Consider the following 27,155-nt stretch of genomic DNA (forward strand, 5'->3'; position numbering starts at 1 on the left):
TGGAACAACATTTATTTTAAAGGAAATATTAAACATGTATCGTGTTCATATGGGTAAAATTTTCCATTCAAAATGTATCATAGAGTTATAATTCATACATCACTTTATAATCAAGGAGTTGTTCCTTTTTCAGCTGATTCTCGTTTTTCTGATGCGTTATTTAATTTGTTTTAAAGAAGGATTTGGATAAATACGTATAAAGATTAGAAGCTCGATAGTATAAGCAATCAATAGGAAAACTGGATGATTCGATGTTAATATATATTTCTTCATGTATTGAGACTAATATATACACAGTCGGATCTTAAGGTTTTGGCCAACCGGATTACACAAAAAAACCGTTCCGTTCCGACCTCCACCTCAGTCACTCGATCCGCCGCCATGCTTCGCCGCCTTGTACCAGATGACGTCACTTCACCATTGCTGAGGTCAGCATTCAACAGAATCATCGGTTCCAGACATATTGGAAAGCCGGCTCGGTCGGCGCTGAAAACCGTAACGGCGGCGCTGTTGATGAGACGACGGACGAATCAAAGCCGCCAAAGCTCGTTTCACAATCTCACCTTCAACAGTCCCGATTCGAACTAGCGAATTCGTCATCGCCGACCGCCTAGTATTCAACCGATTCGAATTCGAACCGTACGACAACGACGACGTCGTTGCACTACTCCTTCGAACGTCCATTTTCTTATGCATACTACAACGGAACGAACCTGGATGTGTAGTCGGCGAGCACATACACGTCATTTTCTTCTGAGAAGACATAGATTTGTACTGCCGGTTCGTAGTACTCTCCCGGTTCATAACAGAAATAGACCGGCTCGGGGAAGTACTCTCACGGTCCAGAGAGAACCGTACTGATGAAGCAGAAGACGACGAAGTCCTAGAGGTGGACGAATAAAATTTTCCGGCAGGTGAAAGTGAACGTAGCACCGGTCCGGTTGATCGTCGAGCAGAAACCGCCATTTTTTGCTGCTTTTACAGTTATATATATAGAGAGAGGAATCTAGAGAGGAGGAGTATCTTTTAAGACGTGTTTGGCTGTTTGATTTGGCAAACCGTAGTTACACTTGAGGTACGTATTTATAGCAATCACGGGGCTATTTTTTTTCCTTTTTTTTTCCTTTCTCTGAACCATTTATTTTTTGTTTTAATATTTTGGTAGGGTATCTTAATTAGCTTTAATTACATCGCTGACCCTCTAGATTGTTTAGAATTCTATTTTGGCCCTAGGTGCGCGTTAGTTTTGTGTTGACGCATTTACTTGATGATTAAGAAATCTCAAATTTGGCACATTATGTCATAACACACTTCCGAGATATTTCTTTTTAGTTTTTTTTTTAAAGAAATTAAATTTTAAGTTAAAATAAGCAAAATATATAGGCAAGAAATTATGCGTACATAATTTAGTTTTTTAATTTGTTGTGCTCTACTAATTCGATGCTCTTCTGCTTCTTAATTATAGAGTTTAGTAGGATTGTTTTCGCCATAGTGTAGAGATTAGCCACTAAATTTCCCTCTAATGGCTAAAGAAATGTTAAATGTTACTGTCAACATTCTTCAATGTACCCACATAAGTTTGTAAATATTGAATCTCACTATAGTCTCTTTTGTATATAAGATGAACAAATTTTGTAATATCACCAAAGTAATTCCAAATGAAATACTTAAACATACTAAGAAGTAATATTATTTGCATAAGTTTAATTGGAGAACGACGATATTGAATCTAATTGTTTCACACTTTATTTCATATCATTTACAAAGTTTCTTGTATAGATGTGTATTATTATTCATTCTCTTGTACTTTCTAAAATATTAGAGAGAGGTGATTAGCTAAGATGCGGTATATCTTTAGCTTACTCGGGATATAATCATTGAGGGGATATGGAAGTCGAGTATTAAGCTAGTAGGTAGTCGCGCGTTTTCTTCTCCATACCAGTAGTATTAATATTACTCTCGTATTTTCTTATTCTTAGTTTATATTACTACCTGCTATCTTTTGATTCAGTTATCTTACTTTTCTTGTTGTTACTACTGCTTATTTTTTTATGGCATCTCTAGTATCGTATTTATTCTTATGACTATTGGGATTATGCTTCCTTGAGCTGAAAGCCTATCCAAAGTAACCACTTCCTCTTTACAAGGTATGGATATGCGTACACTATCCGCCCTAAACCTCATATGTGGATTTTCATTGGGTATGTTGTTAGTGTTATTGTATTTTCCGAAAATATGTCAAAATTCGTACTTTCAAACAGGAGAAAAGATGATTATCAAGGCTATAAGGGCAACAAAATGTAAGGTGGTCAAAATCTCAAGGATATAATTGCAATAAAAACTTTTCAATTTCTTTAGAAAGTAGTAAGGGCTAATATTAAACAATGGGCTGCTAGAGGATAAAGTTGAAAAGGACAAGGGAAATTTGACGTTTGAGTAACGACCACACTGTTGTAATAGAAGATTGCCACGTCCCAGTTCATGTTTGGTGACTCACTCCATATAGTTTCCACGTATAACTGTGTCCTTATTTGTTTATATTTATTCAAACAAGATTCCATTAAAAAAGAATTCAAAGAAGATACGATGAGTCTTTGGAAAAGGTTTAAAGATCATGGCCATTGGGATATCAGTTAGAAACGGTGCACATATGGGGTTCTATGATAAATGTCTTTTTTTTATTTATTTTTTTATTCGATGTTCGATATTAATATAAAGAAAAACGGCAATTTGGTGCATCCGCGTTTATGTAGGGATAAGGAAAGAGTCTTTTCTTAAGGGATGTGATATAAACAGTTTATCCTAATACAAATGTTAGTTGTTATTTTCATGAGTCGAACCCGTGACCTATAGGGCATACGAAAATAACTTTACCGTTGTTCAAAAGTTTTCCTTCAGTATCTATATAAAGCATCAATAAATTTAGTTTTATATCGCGTAAGAATAAAAAAAATATTATCCATTAATTATTTTTTATATGAACTTAAAATCTTATTTAAGGGTCTAAGGATGAATATCCGTTTAATTGTGGCTAACTCTTTATAATTTCAATTTTTATATATATATAATATGATTACTTTATAAATAATTTGATTGTGTAATTATTATAATAATATTCCAATTTAGTGTGTGTGCTTTAATTATTTAACCAAGTACTTGTCACTTTCCTTCAATATGAATATCAATAACTCTACTTATCAAATATAATTATCCTGATAAAAATTTAAAAGGATAAAAATTGGCCTTTTTACCTCCATTAATTTAGATTTTAATCTCTTATAATTTTCATGAACTTCATTAAGTACTAGGACACAATCTCAACTAACTTTGTGCACTTTGGATTCCCTTTTTTCCTTTCTTTCTTTCTTTTTCAATTTTAGGTTTAGTTTATGTGTTATATAGATGATCTAAGGGACATAATTATTGGTATCTTTAGAGGTTAATCTCAATTATATGTACTACCTTAGTAATATATGTTTAATCAGTTTCTGTCATGGTGTTAGGGCACAGCAGCGAGAATAAAAATTTGTGCATTGGATTAAAAATGTATAATTCCTCCAAGATTACATGAGAGCCAAATTATTTAACTTTCATTATTTTGATATAGAATCTTCAAATCTTTAAAATAAAATTCAAATAATTAAAGATTATAATATATAAGTCAAAAAAAATAATTCATAATCGGAGATAACCTCTTTGATTTTTCAAATGTAATAATGTCACATAGAATTAAGTACTTTAATAAATAAAAAAAATAACTTTAAATGATTTTCTTTTCATAAAACATGCTAAGGTGTCTAATGGAAAAGGCCTAAACCCATGCTTTAATAAAATAAAAGATTTTGTGATCCAAAAACTACGAAAGAGATTCTTCTTATGTCACATGAAATTCTGATCTCTTACACCGAAAGCTTCTAAAGCACTAAGTTTTTTCTTTTTCTTTCTTTATTATTTTCCTAGACTTTTCTCATATTTAGTAAAGTTTAGTTTAGAATAAAACTAAGTAAAGTTTAGTTTAGAAGATTCATGATAGAGAACAAGTGGTCAAGGTGATATTTTCGTTTAACCATTAGGTATTGAAGCACACTAATCAAATTAATTTAAACTCACGTCAAGTAAATCCAATATGAATAAAGCGTTCTCTATTAAAAATCCAAGATGATGCCTTTAGTTTTTGAAGCAAAAATTTTAAAAATTAAAGTAATGTGATAGTTTTGAAGTCCACTTTTTCATGTTTAGAGAAAGACTAACCTGAGAATAGTTAATATAAAAATCCAGAATCAGCTTATTCTCTGCTTTATAGGTGTGAAATTAGAGTAGTCAAAATTAAGAATTGATTGCTGTGGCTTAATTAATAGCAAGACAATATTCGTTTACAGAAAAAACAAATAGCAGTTTCATAAAGCCACCTATATATATGTCGTCGATATTGACTTTCAATCTTTATACGTTTTATTGAATTGAATTAAATTCTATGCACTCATAATGTATAAATTAATTTTATTCATAAGTTAAATTGAATTACAATCTACATGTAACTCTATATAGTAATTCTAATATAAAAACTTTAAAAAAGGACTAATAACATGTTATATAGGCCGATCCAAGAATTACAAAGTGCAACCAGTAGTCATTTTTAAGCATGTTATTTAACATATATCAATAATTTATAATGTACTTAAAGATTAGTCAATTCATTCAAACTTTAAGACTAAGTATCCTCAATTTTTGAGCTGCTAATTTGAAATTCAGGACTTAGTGTCCTGAATTTTTGAACTGCTAATTTGAAATTCAGGACATAAGATTCGAACTTCTGGACACAACCGCAACACATTAGAGAGCTTTTTAGATCCCGTCCTAAAACGCTCATTCCCCTAGAGTTCCGACCTTTGACTACTCCTGAAATATAATGAAAATATTTTGTTATGGTGGAGAGTGGGGAGTGAAAAGACCAATGCAGCAGAGAACGACTGCATGAATCTTTTTCAAACTTTAGGACACGATGTTCGAAAGTTTGAACTTTGAGGTTAAAACTTTATGATGTTTGTGTCTTGAGGAAAGCGAATGGGTTAATCTTTAAATATATTGTAAACGGTGAATATATTTTAAATCACACTTTAATTGGATGGATTATAATAGGCTCAAGTTAATATGCAATAATAATCTGACCAAAGAAGAAGTATACTGAAATTCTCTTCCAGCTCCGTATCTTACTACGGGGCAAACTATCTCTAGATGGCAAATTTAAAAGTAAAATACTAGTACTATCATTTATTGTCACTTAATTTCTTTGTACTGTACTTTTCATCTGACTTTATCAAAGTGTTGCCACAGTTTCCTCCTTTTGAACAAAACTTAAAACGTATTAAATTATCAGTTGTCACAAGACTTGGCAATTTGTATCAAACAAATTGGTCAAATATGCTTTGAATTATTTCCAGAATAATAAGTAGAGTTCCTATACGTTGTGCTGCTTTATATTCTGCATGTAACCATAAAGCTCCCATATTCGAAAATATTTGAATTATTTAACTTCTTCGCGTTGAATAACTATATACACTATATGATTTTTTAAATAATTTTTATATACCTTTTGTGTTTTTATTCACTGATTTCTTTTGAAAAATGTCATATATTACTAATTAAGTAATATTTGTAATGGATGACATATTCGAATCTTCCCATTTTACGTTAGGCGATGACAATAGCCACGATTGATCCAATTTAATATGGACAATTATTTTTAGTTATATTTTTGAAAAATCTGATTGCAAAAATTATTTTATATAGTCGGAATATATATAGAACTCAAACTCTATTTTTGGCTTATGGCTATATCAAGTTGAGTGTAGACATGCCTTTAGAGCAAAGATCAAGACACGTTTTCATTTATTATTTAGATTAAGAAAGAATAAATTCTCCTGGCATTAGCATTAGCATATTAATTACCTCAATTAAGTTTAAGTTAATTAATGTCTCAGTCTTCTACCTCAACTTGTCAAAAGTAGTCTTTAGTGCGAATGTGAATATTGGGACCAAAACATGCATGACATTGCAATATTATTCTCAAAAATGAACCAATAATTTTGTATCTTGTTTATATAATGGCTTAATTAATTATTTGTTAGAGCTATGATTTTTGAAATTAGCACTTCATTTTGTCATCATCTCCCTTTTTAATCTCTTTAATTAATTTAATAAAACATAAAGTAGGTTACTTTATAAAAGACCCAATAAATAGGATGCACTTGTTTTGTGGTCATGTGGGTTGAGGCTGAAAGTGGAAAAAGAATACACAACTGTTTTGAAAATTACGTAAAATTATTATATTTTTCACATGGTATGGAACCCATAGTTTTGGAACTTCCCCATTCATAAATTATACTCCCCATTCAATATAGGTGAATCTATATTATTTTTAGTTAGTTTAAAAAATAATAATCAATTTTTTTATTTGAAAATAATTTACCTTTTATGTAATGATTTATAGTAACACAAAATATATGTGTCTTATTTTACACCACAAGTTCAAACGTTTTTTATCTTTTATTAATTTCTGTATTCAGTCAAATAAGTTCACATAAATTAAAACGGAAGCATTAGTATTGCCAAACTTTAATAATTTTGGCTATCCTTTTCCTTTTTTTCCCCATCATTTAGTTATTATAGAAGTAAAATTTTGTATTCTTTTTTAATTTAACTACGTAGAACCAAAAGCTCCATAATAATAATAATAATAGGAACCCGTTACGTTCATTTGTCACTTCTAACATTCATATTTGCACAGCACTATAGTTAATTAATTATAAGCTTTTGTCATTAGTTTTGTGTATATAACTGCTTGCGCCGCTAACGAACCAGATTGTTCTTAATCCATTTGTATGGCTGTCCAACTGGACGGGACAAAATTAACGGAACGGGACGGGACGATATTTAGCCGGGACGGTGGCGGGACGGGATAAACGGGATGAAACGGTAGGCTCATCCCATCCCGCTAACAAACGGGATGGGACGGAACGGGACGGGACGGTTTCGCGTGCCTTAAGTGAGCCGTTTGAAAAAGAAATTATTTAAGCATTAAGTTTGGCAACGGCTAGTTTTTTGACAATGACTAAGTTTTTAAAGTTTGCAATAACTAGTTTTTTGACTTATTTAATAAACTTAAAACTTAATAAATTATAAAAAAATTAGGAAACTAAGTAAAGAATTATAAAATATTAAAATAAAAGACTTGTAATGAAATATTTAAGTAATTATAATAGAATTATAATTTATTTAATATAATTTCAAGCCATTAAGTAACTAAGTAAGAGTGTAAGACAACATAGATAGAATGTAAGAGATTTGAGAGAGAATGATTGATTTTTGTGGGAAAAAATAAAGAAGGATGGGGTGATTTATAATTAACAATAGGGCCAAAATATAATTTAATGAACTTAAGGATTATATTAAAAGTTAGGGGGTGTTTTTTTTTTTTTTTGGGGGGGGGGGGGTTACAAATAATATGGGTTGCCCAATGGCTATATTTCAAAAAATTTAAAAAAATACGGGGGATAGACGGGACGGGACGGGACGAAATGAGCATCCTGTGTACCGTTTAATATTGGCCCATCCCGTTTATATTTAAGTGGGACGAAACGGGATCGGAACAGCCCGTCCCGTTAGACAGCCTTAATTTGTACACAAAATAGATCGTTGAAATATGAAATTAGACAATCAATAAGTTTCGTTTGCTCACGGAATGTAATGAAGAAAGCGTTATCTATAATAACGACATAGAAGGAGTTCAATTTGCATAAGTAATCTCATCACGAGTAAATACTTTCGAATTCATCCATTTGTAATACTAATGGGCAGAAAAAAACACAGTTAAAGTAAACCATTTGAACAATAACAACAATATAAACAAAGAGACATATTTCATGACCATAGATAGAAAAACTATGGTAAGGGACTAGCTACTCGCGAAGTACTTCAAAAGAAATTTAAAAGGTCTATGATATCAATAGCTGTATAATAAGTTCTAGTTCCTTAGAGTAACGATAAAGTTATTTCCGTGAAATCTATGGGTTACGGATTCGAATAGTGAAAGTAGCCACTAACTTATGATAGGTAAGTTGTCTACGTCACACCTCTTAGGATATTGTTTACCCTCAATATCGGATAACAATTGAATTTGTTAGTGATTTTAAGGATATGCGGATTAACTTGATACAAAGCGATAAATTAGATTGCGATTGAAATAAATAATAATAAATTAACTGCAAACCACGTAAGTTGGATGATTTCAACGTAAGGAAGCAAGTCACCCTTGAGTTGAATACACTTTTATTGACACAAAAAATATCAAAGAGCAAAAACTTAGAGAATGTATTGCTTGTCAGTATATGTTACAATGTGTCTTATGATTCATCAAGTCCCCTTTATATATTAGGGGAGATCTCTACCTTTTAATGTATTATTTTATTGTTCTATAAAAGATAAAAGTCCTTGATTTGCTGACAGTTGGTACCCTTTTTGAGTCGTTCCGTGATTTCTGCCATAATAATTGGTTAATGGCGAGAATTACGGACCCTTGTCGGATAAGTTGGCAAAGATTTTTTCGAGACGGCTAGAAACGGGACCGGTTATGCCTTTGGTTAACTTGAGGACAAATTCGATGGTCTCGATGGCTAATTTCGACAATGTTTTGGGTTCGATCTCAATCACCATATTTCGATCTTGGCTGATTGTATCGAACGTTAGATCGATTTTCAAGCTCGACCTTATCCAATCACAGATATTTTGACCCCGACCTAATCAGGAAATTTTCGAAGCGAGATCGAATATCGAGCTCGGTTTTATCCGTATACAGATATGCTATGCATAAATAAAAAAATTGATTTGTGCACCATGTCCTTTTTCTGCCCAACCAACAACAACCAGTACAATACCATACAAAAACATAAGGACAGTAATAGGAGAGGAGGAAAATTAGTAAACATCATATCACGCGCCCATGGTGTTTGGAACAATATTTATTTTAAAGAAAATATTTAACTTGTATCGCGGTCCTATGACTAATTTTTTCCATTCAAAATCTATTAAAATGATCTTCCTTTGGCCATTAATAATGAGGAGGCTCCGTGTCCCATTTTAAAAAATTAAAAGAGCATTATTTCTAATCCAAAAGGTTAAACAGATTTAGAATAATTTACACTAATATATAAAGTAGGGGTGGACATAATACCGGCCGAATCGAAAATACCGGTCGAACCGTGAATTTTAATTTTTCGGTTTTGCTTTAATCGGTTATTCGGTCGGTGAACGATTTTTAAATTATTAAATTTTGATTTTCGGTGCGGTTTACGTTTTTGGTATTTCGGTTTTCGGTTAAACCGAAAAATCAAAATTTTAGGTATTAGTTGAGAAAAATAGGTTTGAACATATGGGTTCTTTTTAGAGTCCAAAACTTATTACCCATCTGAAGGCTGAAGCCCAATAGTCCAATACCCATTTGAAACCCACCCAATTTATCCAAACCTAATTACCTAAGACTTAGTCTTACTGATACATTCTCATTTCCCAAACCTAAATAAAAAATTAGATTTAAGGTTCCTTGTGCGACTGCTGCCTTCTTCCTCAGCTCGACTGTGACGCGTTCTTCCTCAGCTCGTCGCTCATCCTTCTTCGCAAATGCGAGAACCTTCACATTTCAGCTGCCTTCGCAAATGCGAAGATTATGTCGCATTTGCGACAATTGGCCCTTCGCAATTGCGAAGATAAACTCGCAATTGCGAGAACTGCTGGCCTAGGCTTTCTTCGCAATTGCGATAAAAACCTCGCAATTGCCATACCTGCTTGGTTCGCATTTGCGATGCCTGATCTCGCAATTGCGAGATCAGAGGCCAGCAAGAGGTTCAGTTATACCAGCAAAATTTTTTAAGTTCAAAACATCTCGTGGCCTATCCGAAACTCACCTGAGCCCTCGGGGCTCCAAACCAAATATGCACACAAGTCCTAAAACATCATACGAACTTGCTCGAGCGATCAAATCACCAGAATAATACCTAGAACTACGAATCAGATGCCAAATCAAAGGAAATTTTTAAGAAAATTTTAAAACTTATATTTTTACAACCGGACGTCCGAATCATGTCAAATCAATTCCGATTCTCACCAAATTCGGCAGACAAGTCATAAATATTATAATGGACCTATACCGGGCTCCGGAACCAAAATACGGACCCAAGGTCAATAAATCCAACATCAGTAATTTCTTAGAAATCATTAAGCTTTCAAACTTTTAATTTTTCATCAAAATTTCATATCTCGAGCTAGGAACCTCGGAATTCGATTTCGGGCATACGCCCAAGTCTGAAATCACGATGCTGACCTACCAGAATTGTCAAAATACTAATCCGGGTTCGTTTGCTCAAAATGTTGACTAAAGTCAACTCAGTTGAGTTTTTAAAGCTCTTATTTCATATTTTAATCCATTTTTTACATAAAAACTTTTTGGAAAATTGTACAGACTGCGCACGCAAGTCGAAAAATAATAAATGGTGCTTTTTGAGGTCTTAGAACACAGAATTACTTATTAAATTTAAAGATGACATTTTGGGTCATCACATTCTCCACCTCTAAAACAAACGTCCGTCCTCGAACGGAGTTAGAAAGAGTACCTCAGCCGGAGAAAAGGTGTGGATATTTACTCCGCATGTCCGACTCGGACTCCCAGGTAGATGCCTCTACCGGCTGACCTCTCCATTGCACCCGAACTTAAGGATAACTCTTAGACCTCAATTGTCGGACCCGCCGGGCTAGAATAGCCACCGGCTCCTCCTCGTAAGTCAAATCTTTGTCCAATTGGACTGAGCTAAAATCTAACACATGGGACGGATCACCATGATATTTTCGGAGCATTGACACATGGAACACCGGATGAACCACTGATAAACTAGGTGGTAGTGCAAGCTCGTATGCTACTTCACCCACCCTTTCAAGAATTTCAAAGGGTCCGATATACCTAGGGCTCAACTTGCCCTTCTTTCCGAACCTCATTATACCTTTCATAGGTGAAATTCGAAGCAATATTCTTTCTCCAACCATGAATGCAATATCACAAACTTTACGGTCGGTATAACTCTTTTGCCTAGACTGAGCTGTGCGAAGTCGATCCTGAATAATCTTGACCTTATCCAAGGCATCCTGTACCAAATCGGTACCCAACAACCGATCTTCTCCCGGTTCAAACCAACCAACTGGCGATCGGCATCGCCTTCCGTATAATGCCTCATACAGAGCCATCTGAATGCTCGACTGGTAGCTATTATTATAGGCAAACTCCGCAAGTGGCAAGAAATAATCCTAAGAACCTCTAAAGTCTATAACACAAGCGTGAAGCATATCTTCCAATATCTGAATAGTGCGCTCTAACTGTCCGTCTGTCTGTGGATGAAATGATGTACTCAACTCCACCCGCGTGCCTAACTCACGCTGTATAGCCCTCCATAAATGTGAGGTAAATTGCGTACCTCGATATGAAATAATAGACACGGGCACACCATGAAGGCGTACAATCTCACGAATGTAAATTTCAGCTAACCTTTCTGAAGAATAGGTAACTGCCACTGGAATGAAATGTACTGATTTGGTTAACCTGTCCACAATGACCCAAACTGCGTCAAATTTTCTCTGAGTCCGTGGGAGCCCAACAACAAAATTCATAGTGATACGCTCCCACTTCCACTCAGAAATTTCTAACTTCTAAAGCAAACCACCAGGTCTCTAATGCTCGTACTTAACTTGCTGACAATTCAGACACCGAGCTACATGTGCAACTATATCCTTTTTCATTCTCCTCCACCGATAATGTTGCCGCAAATCTTGATACATTTTGGCGGTACCTGGATGAATAGAATACCTGAAACTGTGTGCTTCTTCAAGAATTAATTCACGAAGCCCATCCACATTAGGCACACAAATACGACCCTGCATTCGCAGAACCCCATCTTCCCCCACAGCAACCTGTTTGGCATCACCATGCCGCACCGTGTCCTTAAGGACAAGTAAATGAGGATCATCATACTGCCTCTCCCAGATGCGCTCATATAAAGAAAACCGAGCGACTATGCAAGTTAGAACCCGACTGGGTTCTGAAAAATCTAACCTCACGAACTGATTAGCCAAAGTCTGAACATCTGCAGCTAATGGCCTCTCACCAACCGGAATACACTCAAGACTGCCCATACTCACAGCCTTTCTACTCAAAGCATCGGCCACCACATTGGCCTTTCCGGGGTGATACAAAATGGTGATATCATAGTCTTTCAACAACTCCAACCATCTTCTCTACCTCAAATTAAGATACTTTTGTTTGAACAGATACTGAAGGCTACGATGATCAGTAAATACCTCACACGAGACACCGTAGAGATAATGCCTCCAAATCTTCAGCACATGAACAATGGCTGCCAATTCTAAGTCATGAACAAGATAATTCTTCTCATGAACTTTCAACTGTCGCGACGCATATGCAATTACCTTGCCATCTTGCATTAATACTGCACCAAGCTCAATGTGAGATGCGTCACAATATACCGTATACGATCCTAAGCCTGTGGGTAATACTAACACTGGCGCTGTAATCAAAGCGATCTTGAGCTTCTGAAAGCTCAACTCACACTCGTCTGACCATCTGAATGGGACACCTTTCTGGGTCAATCTGGTCAATGGGCTTGCTATAGATGAAAACCCTTCCACTAACGATGATAATAACCTATTAAACCTAGAAAACTTCGGATCTCCGTAATTGAAGTAGGTTTAGGCCAATTCTGAACAGCCTCAATCTTCTTAGGATCCACCTTTATACCTTCTGCCGATACAACATGCCCCAAAAAGGCAACTGAGTCTAATTAAAACTCACATTTTGAAAACTTGGCATATAACTGATTATTCTTCAAGGTGTGAAGCACACTTCGAAGATGTTGCTCATGTTCCTCTCGACTGCTAGAGTAAATCAAGATATCATCAATGAATACAACCACAAAAGAATCCAAATAAGGCTTGAACACCTGATTCATCAAATCCATAAATGTTGCTGGGGCATTTGTCAACCCAAATGACATCACTAGGAATTCGTAATGCCCATATCGAGTTCGAAAAGCTATTTTAGGAACATCAGATGCCCTAATCTTCAACTGATGGTAACCAGACCTCAAATCGATCTTCGAAAATATCTTGGCACCCTGAAGCTGATCAAATAAGTCATAAATTCTTGGCAGCGGATATTTGTTTTTGATAGTGGCCTTGTTCAACTGCCGATAATCTATACACATCCGCATAGAGCCATCTTTCTTCTTTACAAATAATACTGGTGCACCCCAGGACGAGACACTGGGTCTAATGAATCCCTGATCAAGCAAGTCTTGTAACTGCTCTTTCAATTCTTTCAACTCTGGTGGGGCCATACGGTATGGTGGAATAGAAATGGGCTGAGTTCCTGGAGCCAAATCAATACAGAAGTCAATATCTCTGTCGGGTGGCATCCCCGGCAAATCTGCAGGAAATACTTCAGGAAATTCACGAACAACTGGTACTGAGTCCATAGAAGAAACATCCGCAATGGGATCGCGAATATAAGCCAAATAGGCTAGACACCCTTTCTCTACCATACACCGAGCTTTCATATAAGAAATAATCTTGCTGGCAGAATGGCCAGGAGTTCCTTTCCACTCTAACCGAGGTAACCCCGACATAGCTAGGGTCACTGTCTTGGAATGAAAATCCAATATAGCATGATAAGGGGACAACCAATCCATACCCAAGATGACATCAAAATCTACCATAACAAGAAGTAGAAGATCCACACTAGTCTCAAGATTACCAATAGTAACCACACACAAACGATAGACATGATCTACTACAACAGAGTCTCCCACCGGTGTAGATACACACACAGAAGCACTCGAAGAATCACAAGGCACAACCAAATATGAAGCAAAATAGGAGGACACATAGGAATAAGTAGATCCTGGATCAAATAGAACTGAAGCATCTATATGGCAAACTGGAATAATACCTGTGATCACAACATCAGATGACTCAGCCTCAGGCCTAGCTGGAAAAGCATAAAATTGGGGCTGGGCCCTACCACCTTGAACTGTGTCCCTAGGACGGCCTCTAACTGGTTGGCCTCCACCTCTAACGGTTTGACCTCCACCTCTAATGGCCTGAGCTCCACCTCTAGCTGCCTGACCCCTACCTCTAGCTGGCTGAGTAGGCGGTGAAGCAACCGGTGCCGGTATAATGGCATGAGAATCTTGCCGAGATCTTTTACTCGCCAATCTAGGGCAATACCTCCTGATATGACCAATGTTTTCACACTCATAACACCCATCCTGATACCGTGGCTGCTGAAGCTGAAGCTGACCCAGATGGGCCGGATAACCACTGTAGTAACTCTGGAGTGGTGGTACACTGATAGGAGCTGAATGTGCACTAAATGTTGGCTGCCCAAAGTAAGGCATAATAGGACCGTGACTCCCTAAAGCACCGGGAGATGCATGAAGTGCTGAATGAAACGGTCTGTGAGGATGACCCCTACCAAAATTACCCCTGCCTCCAGACGAGGCACCACTAAAACCACCGAACTGCCTCCAAACGGTCTGGGAGGATGAAGTGCTGAATGAAACTTTAGCAGCCGTCCGAAAAGAAATCTCACTTCCGATCTCCTTGGCCATCTGAAGTCTGATAGGGTGAGTGAGTCCCTCAATTAACCTCCTCACTCTCTCTCCCTCCGTAGGTAGCAAGAGGAGAGCATGACGGGCCAAATCCATAAAACGGGACTCATACTGAGTAACAGTTATACTGCCCTACTGCAGACGCTCAAATTGCTTGCGGAATTCCTCTCTCCGTGTGATAGGGAGGAACTTTTTCAGAAATAGCTGAGAGAACTGCTCCCATGTAAGTGTAGGTGATCCGTCTGGTCGGGTCAATGTGTAATCTCTCCACCACCTCTTGGCAGAACCCGTCATCTGAAATACAGCAAAATCAACCCCATTGGTCTCAACAATACCCATGTTCCGCAACACCTCGTGGCAGCGTTCAAGATAATCCTGTGGGTCCTTAGAAGGTGTACCACTGAAGTGAACTGGAAAGAGCTTGGTAAACTTATCCAGTCTCAATAAGGCCTCAAAAGACATGGCGGACCTATCATCGATCTGTGCCGCAACAACTGGCTGAACTACCCCAACTGGCGGGGCTGCTGGAGCCTGATTCTGGGAAGCCATCTGCTCCAGAGCGGGAGTAGTGGGAGTTTGTGCTCCTCCCCCAGCCTGTGAGACGGGTGGTACCACTGGAAATGTACCATTCTGGGCTACGCCCTCCATAAGACTTACCAAATGGACTAGAGCGTCCTAAAGTATTGGAGTGGCTATGAATCCTTTCGGGACCTGAACTGGTCCAACTGGTACATTCTGAACTGGAACCTCCTCCTGAAGGTCCACCTGAGGTTCTTCAACAGGTGCAGCTGCTCGAGCTCTGGATTGAGCTCTACCTCGGCCTCTAGCACGACCTCGACCTCGGCCTCGACCTCTACCCCTGGCCATAGTTGCCACCGGGGGTTCTGGTCCCTATCCATCGGTAGAGGTATTACGTGTTCTCACCATCTGCGAGAGAATAAGAGTAGAATGGTTCAATCATCGATGATAGAATAAAATCGCATGACAGAATAAAAAAGAAGTGATATTGTTCCTAAACTTCATAGCCTCTGAGAGATAAGTACAGACGTCTCCGTACCGATCCTTCAGACTCTACTAAGCTTGCTCGTGACTCGTGAGACCTATGTAACCTAATGCTCTGATACCAACTATGACGGCCCGAAATTCACACCTTCGGGCCGTGACATTAAAGAATAAGGCGGGTCACTTCTCACATACATATTATTTTACCCCCTATGATTGTGAAAATATAAAGATTTTCAATGTTCCAATCATTTGTAGTCTCAATATGATAGCCATTTATTAGTAAACTTCAGGTTTACTACAACATATATTTTGACCATAATCATATAATATGAATGACATATTTGTATATAAGCTCTTCAAGAGCCTTCATTTATTATCCATAATCTAATATTTATCCGACACTACTGGTGTCATGTGTCTTCTAGATAAACAGTTAGATCTTCAGGAGCTTTTAATAAATTTTGTACTACCAAATATTGTTCAGACACTTCTGGTGTCATGAGAGAAAATCATAATCAAATGAACAATATAAAGACAATTCTAAATTTATAAATGACGAAAATTAAGAATTTTAATATTTTTTTTACCACTACATAATATTTTCCGTCTTCAGTAGGAAATTTATATATATTTTAACCACTACATAATATCTTCAGGAGGAAATTTTAATTATTTACTACTTCAGGAGAAATTTGAAATATGAAATATTGAGAATATATTCTCTCAATCGTATTACCTCTTCTAGAGGTGAATCGTAATATATTTACATCTAGAGCGCGTTCATATTTAATATTGTCACATTCACTTCAGGAAATGGATTAATATTATCAAAAGTTCTCTTCCTTCAGGAGATAGAACATAATTATACGAACGTGCATAATCACATCAAATTGTGATACTTCGAACCTCTTTTAAGATATTTGCTACTTCAGAAACAAATCGAGGTATGAATATAATATAGAGAATTTTCTCTAACTTATCTTTATTGTAACCATAACAAGCCTAAATTATCACTTCTCGTGGTCATAGGCATATAACATTTCTGTTGGTTAACAAAATTTAGTTACAATGAGTTATATGAAACATAGCCGCTTTTGGTGGCCGTACTCTGCTGGAGTTCAAGTGAACCATGAAGTTAAGTCATAACGAAACTTAGGAAATATTACCACTGTTGATTAATTATATATTTCTCATAAACTCTGCTGGAGTTTAGATGGATCTGACATTGTTATTCACTTTGTAATCTTTTACGGAGATGACAACATGATGAAAATAAGTATATAAGAAAAATAGTTGTTATATGCTAATACGTATACAGAGCACGTAACATAGCAAGCTGATTCAATGTCCATTGTCTTCTTAGCCTTCAAATTTGTATTTCAAATCACAATATACCTGCAAGTCATGCATCACTAGTTGCTTAGAATTAAAACGTGAAGGACATAGATAATAGATAATAAGCATAATTTTTCAAGCTCATGAAGGAAATCAAATTAAAATTATAAATTAATAAGCCTTATCTTTGAGAAATGACATCAGAAGGATTTCATCTCTTCATAGAGTTGGAAATTAACAAAACCAACATGTTGTTCACCACTCCAAAGATGTAATTTTTCTCAAAATGCTCCGAATGAACTCGGTTTGACCAGGCACAAGGGCAGTATGTTGCCTCACAGTCAGGTAGTGATGATGAAATTAGAGACTCGTGCTGATAACGTGTTATAAAATAAAAACTGTAAAGTAAATAAACCGAAGACAAGTATAGAGAGAGATTGATATATTATTCATCTTCAAACTCATGTACATAATGAACTGAATTTTTCTCTATTTATAGAAGAAAGAAAGTTGTTGTGTAAGCTGCTACTGCAAGGTGCTGTGTAAGCTGCTACTCTAAACTGCTGTGTAAACTGCTTGTAAACTGCTACTGTACCAGATATAGATAATCTTCTATCGAGGGTAATATTTATCCATAACGGAGTACCGAAAGGATAAGCTTATTGTACCAGATATAGATAATCTTCTACCGGAGATAATATTTATCCATAACGGAGTATCGAAAGGATAAGCTTCTTCAGGAGGCTTATTTTTAATAGAGTACTAAATAGATAAATATATTTACGGCGGAGTCCTATATGGATAAGTTTTTTCAGGAAGCTTATTTACAACGGAGTATTAAATGAACATCCATAATATAATATATTTATAACACAATTCACAAAATATATAATTGACCTTTTTATTTTATCAACTAAATTTAGAAGACAAATTAATTGATAAACCTTTTACCTAATGACTGCCACGTCCCAGTTCATGTTTGGTGACTCACTCCATATAGATTCCACGTATAGCTGTGTCCTATTTATTAATATTAATTTAAAGTAGATTCGATTTATAAAAGAATTCTAAGGGTTAATCAGAGATAAGATTTGTATATATACTAATTTTTACAGGTTCATTTGTGAGAATATATTGAATTTATTATTATTGTTATTATTATTCTAAATTAGATTTCATGCACTTTTAAGTTTATCGAGAATTTTAATAATATAGGTGTCGATAACTTTATTTTTTAAAATTTAGACGGATGAAAGAGAAATCATGTTATACTTTTACCTTTTTTGAATTTAAATCTGAGACTAGCTCATTTGTAAACCTATTTATTAAGTCTCACTCTTGAGTGCAATGAATATCCATTTATTCACACAATTTTCTACGGGTTAAGTCACTTGAATTGATAATATAAATATCTGTTACACTATCACCTTATGATTGAATTAGTTAGCATTTTAATCAAATTATTAATTAGTTTATCATAATAGTTTATGATTAATTATTACTTTATAAGTGACTGGATTGTACAATTATCATAGTTATATTCGTACTTTTATTACTTCACTAGGTACTTATAACTTTCTACTTTTATGAGTATTGACAACTCTGCATATAAAAAATAATTATACTCACAAAGATTTAAGCGGATAAAAGAAATAATAATTTTATCTCTACTAATATATTTCTTTAAGTTAACCTCAATTATATGTACCTTACTAATTATATGTTTAATCAGTTCTGTAATGGTGTTAGGACACAACTAGGAGAATAAAAATTCGTGAAATGGATTTGTTTTTGTTGGCACGTCCACCTAGGTAGGCTTTAAAACCTTAATTATCAAAAAAATCTGTACTCCTCCATTTTATTGCAAGATAATTAGACTCATAAGTATCAAATTACTAAATTTTCACGTGAATTTAGACATAGTATTTTTAAAGTTAAATAATAAGATTTACGCATTTACATACTACACCAGATGAAAAACCTTTTTCGATGTTTCAAATCATAAAAGTCTAACATAAAATAAAACTTGTTTGTCTGACCTAGAAGTCATGAGTTTAGGCCGTGAAATCTATCACTAATACTTGTATTATGGTAGGTTGTCAAATGACATCCTTAGAGGTGCAGTTTGAGATACTTTGTACACCGGACTGACCCTTATAAAATAAAATAAATTATTTTATAAGAAGTTGATCAAAACTTTAAATGATGGAAAATGCTTACACCCATGCTTTTAGTAAAATAAAAGATTTTGTGATCGAAAAACCACAAAAGAGATTCTTCTTAGGTCACATATATAGAAGTTTGCTCTCTTACACCGAAAGCACTACGCTTTATATTTTTTCTTTAATAACTTAATCCTCAACTTTTCTTATATTTAATAAAACCAAGTCTCGTTTTTTTAGTTTAGAAGATTCATGCCAGAGAATAAGTGGCAAGGTGATATTTTTTGTTTAATCATATTCATAAGTATCCGAAGCACGTTGATCATACTAATTTGAATCCGTAACAAATAACTCAATATAAATAAAGCGTTTTCTATCAAAAACTTGATTCCAGTCAAAGTGATGGCTTATTGACGAAAAATAGTATTGTAATACAGTCAAACCTCTCTATCACAATCTTATTTGTTTCGAATATTTTTGGATGTTATAGCGAATTATTGTTATAGAGAACATATATTATAACATAACATAAAAATTGATTTCGAAAAAACTTGGCTTTTATAGAGAAGTGTTGTTATATATATAGGGATGTTGTTATAGAGAAGTGTTATTCTAGAGGAAAATATGCGGCTTCCCAGGAACTTAATTAGTAGTTTTTACCGAGGCTTGTATATGTATTGAAAAATTTATTAAATATTTATAAATATTTAATTCTGAACCCAGTTATTAACTTGAGATCGATGTATGAACCCATAAATTTCAAAGTCTGAATCCACGTCTGGTTATAGTTTTGAGAGTTACCATATAAGTTTTCTCAAATTAATTTGAATGAGATACCTTGACTTTTCCATATAAGCTTTCTCAAATTTGAACAACAGACCAAACTTCATTACTACTTTAGAATTGAATTGAAGTGGCTTAATTAATAGCAAGACAATATCAATTTCTTTTACAGGAAAAGAAACTAGCTGTTTCATAAAATTAAACCTATTAAAAACTTTCAATCGCTATAGATTTTATTTTATTGAATTAAATTTAATTAGTTTTTTGTACTCAAGTCACAACGTATAGCTTTTTTACAATTATCACGTTAAATTGACTGACAATGACATGTAATTCTTAGTAGCAAGTTCGATATGAGAACTTAAAAATAGACTAATTACTTATTATAACCAATTAAATTGCACAATTATATGCAAAACTTACTTTTTTTTACACGGTCAAAATATACAACTTAAGTCATTTGATGTTAGCAAAGTGTTGGCATAGTATCCACCTTTGACCAAAATTTAAACGTATTAAATTATGAGTTGTCACAAGACTTGGCAACTTGTATCAAACAAGTTGGTCAAATGTGCTTTGAATTATTTCCAGAATAATTAGTAGTATTCCTATACCGGTTATAATTAATACTATAATAAGACTTATTCACGTTGATTAATTATAGATGCTATATGATTTTTTAATAGTTGGTTACTAATTAGTACTAACATTCAGGTTTTGTAATCACCTATATCTTGATATTCTTAAACGGAGGAAATGATCTCCTTTGTTTTTTGCAGATCTTTTTGTGTTAATTTTCACTTGTCTCCTTAAAAAAAAGTTCAAATAACTAAAATAATATTTGTAATAGACAATTAATTCAAATCTCCCTATGTTATGTTAGGTGATGACAATACGAACACGATTGAGTTAATGCCTTTAGAACCAAAAATCATAAAATAATAAAAATATGTATGTAACTTATATACAATTAACTGCATATAATGTTTCTTACACTTTTAGTATATTAAACCTGTTTTAGTAGGTATATAGTTTGCCTTATTTTCCAAGATGCAAATCCAACTTAATGCGGATATTTACATTTAATTAGTTACTTTTTAAATAGTTTGATAGTGCAAAAATTCATTTACATAGTCAGAATATAAAATTCAAATTCTAGAAATATAGGTGGCCTATATCAAGTTGCGTGTAGACATGATACTTCTCACGGAGACGGATCCAGAATTTAAATTATATAGGTTTAACCTTTAAGTTTATTACGATTGAACCCTTTTATATTTTTTAAATTTTGGTTCAAATATATTATTTGTTGCAATTTTAATAAATTTTTACACATAATTATATTAATACTCCACGTAGAAAATTATTAGTTCAGTTGAACCCGGTATCAGAAGTCTAAATCCGACTAAATGTCTTCTCAAGTGATTAAGCAAGATCTTTAATTACACGTTTTGATTTATTAGAATACGAAAGAATAAATTCTCTTAGCATTAGCATATTAATTAATTGCCTCAATAAATTTAAGTTAATGTCTCAGTCTTCTACCTCAACTTGTCAAAAGTAGTCTTTAGTGCGAATGTGAATATTGGGACCAAAACATGAATGGCATTGCAATATTATTCTCAAAAATGAACCAAAAATTTATATCTTTTTTATATAATGGCTTAATTAATTATTTGTTAGAGCTGTGATTTTGAAATTAGAACTTCATTTTGTCATCATCTCCCTTTTTAATCTTTAATCTTTAATAAAACGTAAAGTAGCTTATTCTATAAAAACCCAATAAATAGGATCCACTTGTTTTGTGGTCCTGTGGGTTGAGGCTGAAAGTAGAAAAAGAATACAACAACTGTTTGAAAAGTATGTATATACAATTAAATAGTGGAGTATTATTTTTCCACATGGTGGGGAACCCATAATTTTGGAACTTCTCCATGCAAATTATACGGCAAAAGTCCAAATATACCTATTTATTTTCGAAAATGGTCTAAGAATACCCCTCGTTATACTATTGGGTTATCTATACCCATGCAGTCATACTTTGGGTTCAAATATACCCCTCATTTAAACGGAAGGACACGTGTCATCGTCCTGTTGGCCAATTCTAAATATCTCCTAATTAATTAAAAAGACCCATTACCCATAGTCAAAAAACAATTTTCTAAAGTAATTTTTTTTGTAAAAACTGGAAAAAACTGAAATGTTTTTTTTACTAAAAACTGAAAAAAACAAATTTTTTCCCAGTTTTTACAAAAAAACTGCTTTAAAAAAAACTGAAAAATATTTTCTAACACAATATTTTTGTAAAAACTGGAAAAAGAAAACTAAAAAGTAATTTTCTAAAGCAATTAAAAACTGAAAAAAAATAAAATATTTTTAATTAAAAACTGAAAAAAGAAAATATTTGTTTTTTCAGTTTTTACAAAAACATTGCTTTTCAGTTTTTTTTTTAGTTTTTACAAAAACAATTGCTTTAGAAGTTATTTTTCAGTTTTTTTAAAACAATATTTTTCTAAAAACTGGAAAAAAATATTTTGTATTTTCCAGTTTTACAAAAACATTGCTTTAAAAATTTGTTTTTCAGTTTTTACAAAAATATTGTTTTAGAAAATATTTTTTATTTTTTTAAAGCAGTTTTTTGTAAAAACTGGGAAAAAAATTATTTTTTCGTTTTTTTCAGTTTTTAGTAAGAAATTTCAGTTTTTTTCAGTTTTTACAAATAAAAATTGCTTTAAAAAATTGCTTTCCGGGTATGGGTAATGAGTCTTTTTAATTAATTAGGAGATATTTAGAATTGGCCAACAGGACGATGACACATGTCCCTCCATTTAAATGAGGGGTATATTTGAACCCAAAGTATGAGTGCAGGGGTATAGATAATCCAATAATATAACGAGGGGTATTCATAGATCATTTTCAAAAATATAGGGGTATATTTGGCCCTTTACCGTAAATTATATGTCATGCTACTGATAGATGCTTCTGTCAACTATCAGGTCATATCTTGTGCTAATCTTTTTTGATTCTCACTCTTGATTTGCATTTTCTCTTTTTGTATTTCGTTGTGTATTGAAAGAGTTTGAATTTTGAAACAATAAATTTAATGTCTTGAAGATATTAGGTATATAATGCGCATAGTCTTGTTCTATACGGTGTCACTAGATACAATTTTATTGAAATTTTTTACTAGATATGTATAAGAAAAATAAAAATATTGGGGATAAATATAACGAATGACACCGCTTGTCAAATAGTGATTTGTTCACTTATTTAAATTGTGACACAATTTATCAAAAATCATATGTACGCCACTACTTCTTGGGATGCGGTCCTTCTCTAATCCCTGCATAAATGCGAAATGACTAGCGCACCGAATTGCCCTTAGTCTTGTTCATACTTAGGCTTCACAAGTTGGTGGATAAAATCCCAAGATATTGGAAAGAACCTAAAGGCAAGATGACTACGGGGTTTAGCTTTCATTTTCATAATTGGGCTTAATTTCTACGCATCCACAGTTATAAAATTTTTATTTACCATTCATAATCAAGTCGAATTATAGTGATGGATGCAGTTTTTCTGTTTTTGTGCAGCGGCTCAACCCAATATTTTCGACACATAGTATAGATATATACGAAAAATTATTAAAATTTTAATAAATATTAAATTTGAATTTATAATTTTAAAAGCATACTAAAAACCTTGAAAGTCTAACCCATCAAATTTAAATATTAATTCGTCCTCCGCTAATTGTGTAAAAATTCTTGAGACTACAGTACATATACTTTTTCTTTTGTTTTATTGTTATGTAACAATAAAACTCTACTTTTGTTCTTTTTATGACACTTTTTTTTTTGTTTTCTCTTCACGCTGAAACCTTAAAAGCTAAATTTTTAAGCTTACCTGATTTGTGAGTTGCGCAACTGAATTTTGTAATCGGATTAAAGTTACAGAAAAGTAAAAAGAGGAAGAAAAAACAAAGTTCCAACAATGTAGAAACATATTTTACACAATCATGTCATGACTTGTACAAAGCAAATACAGGTAAATCTTTATTATATGGAGTATTAACTGGTAACTTGATAAGCACGAAAATTATCCTACCATAATAGATTAATCTACATATTGATAGCAAAAAATATTTATAACTCAAATTTACAAGGATATTTAGTGTTACATTCATGTGCACACCACGACTATTCCATCAGATATCTGCTATTTTTTCATCATAATAGCAAATATCTTTGCCCATCGACAATTAAAAAAGAAAAAGGGCAGTGTAGCGCACAAGGCATCACACATTCACGCAGGGTCCGAAGAAGGGCTGCGCCCTAAAGGATGTGATGTAGACAATCTATCCTAATACAAGCATTAACGACTGCTTCCACTACTTGAATCCATGACCTATAGGTCAAGCGGAGACAACTTTACGTCTTTACCGTTTCTCCAAAACTCTCCATCTCCTACCGAAAAATAGACAAAGAAAAAAAGAAAAAATCTCGAGCTAGCTCTCAATGCTTGTTGTAATCAAGAAACTGCAACACCATCTCGATTGTTATTCAACCAAAAAAACCTAGAAGGTTTTGGCTGGAAATTCCTTCTTCTTTGAAGATCATGGCTAGAAGGCTGTATAATTTGAAGAAGCAAAGATTTCAAAGAGTTACCTTTAGCCATATTCTTTGCCAATTCCCAATTAGAACTTGTTGAATATGAACTATTTTTTGATGATTTTCGAACATTTCTGTGAAGACTGCATCTGAAAGAACCTGGATGTGTAGTAGGAGAACAAGTACAAATACGTTTTAGTGTATTAGATTTTGAAGAAGCCATGGCAAAGTATTCAAAGGTTTCTTTTTGAGAGTGTGAAAATGAAGAAAAGGGAAGTGGTTGACACTTGTTTGTGAAGCAAACCATTTTATTCTTTCTAGGTTTGCGTTTATATAGAATTTTCTTTGCTTTGAGAAATTACATTGGTAGCCTTAGTTTGTTTAAATTTTTTGTGGTATAACCATTTAGTATTGGAAGTTTACTGATTTACTAATTTTGATTCGCGTCGGGTAGGCTTACCAAGTGGGTAAAAACGCTCTTTACCAAGAAATTTTCCGTTCCTAGGGTTCGAATACAAGATCACCAATTTGGATTCGCGTTGCATAGGTCCATTAAGGGGGTAAAGTGCTCCCCATCAAGAAGTTCTTAGTTCCTAGGGTTAGAAGTTGAGACCACCAATTTGGATTCGTGTGGGAGATAGGCCCTTTAAGGGGGTAAAGGGCTCCCTAACAAGAAGTCATTTAGTTTTAGGGTTCGAACTCGAGACTCTGGTTAATAATGAGATCCGAATTATTGTTAAAATAGCACGGATTAGCCAGTTTTCAGACTGGTAATTGAAAAATAGCCAGCGTTTGCAAAGTCATTGAAAAATAGCCACTATTTTGCTGCAACACGAAAAATTCCAGCATAATATACTGGAGATTGGAGCACCTGTGTATGAACTTCCAGCATATTATGATAGAACTTCAGCACACGAAAAGTTCCAACATAATTAATATATTGGAGATTGGATCTAGCATATTATGTTGGAACCCCAACACATTATAAAATTTCAGCATGTTATGCTGGAAGTTCACATGTAAAAAATTCGAGCTCCATCATATTATGCTAGAATATTTTCCGGATTTTGAACAGTGTTTTTGTTCAGATTTATCTTTACATGAAAAGTGGCTAAATTTCGATCACTTTTGAAAATGTAACTATTTTTCAATTACCACTTGTAAATCTGGCTATTTTTGAATTTCACCCAAATTATTCCACCACACATGTGGGCCAATCTTGGTTTGTTCAGTTATTACAACTTTAATTTGATTGACTATTTTCAAGATTTTGATTATAATTAATTAGGACCTGTTCTATGAAGGAAATTAAACTTTTGCGATGTAGGTACATAATTAAGAATTGGATTAGGGCGCTTTTCTTAAAAGAGCGTAGAGCGTTACGTATATTTATTGATGTATAAAGAAATTTTATTATTATTTGTACAATTTATTTGATTATCACAGGTGATATTTATTTAATGCAATTGCCTTGACATCTTTTTCAACTTTTTAGATTTTCAAATAATTGAATATCTTAACGAACTAAATTCACTGAAAAGTGCTTTTGGAGGGGCCACTAAAATTAAAAGAACACAACAACTATGAGTTGGCGAAGAATAGAAAAATTAATTGATTGATAATAGAAAACTTTATCAAAATGATAACGACATATGTCAACGACATTTTTTACATTACAAATGACCATAAACCGTGTGCTTACCGTGTTCTTTTGGTGTTTGTTTTGAAAATTTTGTTGTAAAGCTTTCAAAATTTTCAAATATTTTTGTTTATCAAACAATATTATAGAAAAGTTTTTGTAAAAAGTTTATAACACATCTAGAGTAGCGAGTGGTCTTTTAGCTTTCGGAAAAACTAAAATAAACGCTTGGTTAAAAAACAATTCGCATGCTTTTGAAACAAATGCATTTGAAACTATAACGAAAGTATATATGTAACCAACAACGTTTGAGAAATTGGAAAATAATCATTTTTAACCCCTGCTATTAGAGTTTAGTCAGTATTTGAAATGTAACCAAAAGATAGCTATTCTTTATTAGAAATAAAATTTGAACAATAATATCACCCCACTAAAACACGAAAAATTCCAAAAATGAGTACCGAAGTTTAGACATTTTTCAGTTTAAACTCTAGGAAAAATTCATGAAGTTTGAAATTTTCAGATATGTGAAACCTCAACACCGTACCCTGAAATTAGGACTTTATCGACTTACAGATTAACAAATCAAGAATTATAGTCTAATGGTATCGTTAAAAGTTTCATACACAATAGCTATGTGTTCAATTCTCTCTGTTCTCCTTCTACTTCATTATTCTTCTCTAATTCCTAATTTAATAAAATTTCTTCTTGAAAAAAGAAAGAACTCCTACTAAGTATCATGTGTAACTTCCCAACGATAAGAAAATGAAGATACTTCCTTTGTCTCTATTAAGACCTTAAAATGTTTGGTCAAAATTTTCAACATTTCTTTATATCCCTCTTTCTCCTTATCAAGCAATGACGTGAACGAAGAATTCGGAGTCAACTTATTAATTGGTCTAAG

General features: G+C 33.8%; 1 protein-coding gene across 1 annotated transcript; it reads right to left on the reverse strand.

Moving 5' to 3' along the window:
• Nucleotides 1–233: 233 nt before the first annotated feature.
• On the reverse strand, nt 234–1,067 carry LOC107800693 (uncharacterized). Its single transcript, XM_016623920.2, has one exon. It carries the CDS (start codon nt 964–966, stop codon nt 430–432), a length of 537 nt encoding a protein of 178 aa, XP_016479406.1. The 5' UTR covers nt 967–1,067; the 3' UTR covers nt 234–429.
• Between the last annotated feature and the right edge of the window lie 26,088 nt (nt 1,068–27,155).

This window comes from Nicotiana tabacum, chromosome 21 (assembly GCF_000715075.1).
Source record: "Nicotiana tabacum cultivar K326 chromosome 21, ASM71507v2, whole genome shotgun sequence".
Lineage (NCBI taxonomy): Eukaryota > Viridiplantae > Streptophyta > Magnoliopsida > Solanales > Solanaceae > Nicotiana > Nicotiana tabacum.

What these genes read in the sequence shown, in the direction of transcription:
- LOC107800693 (XM_016623920.2), bottom strand. Translation starts at nt 966, where the DNA reads ATGGCGGTTTCTGCTCGACGATCAACCGGACCGGTGCTACGTTCACTT.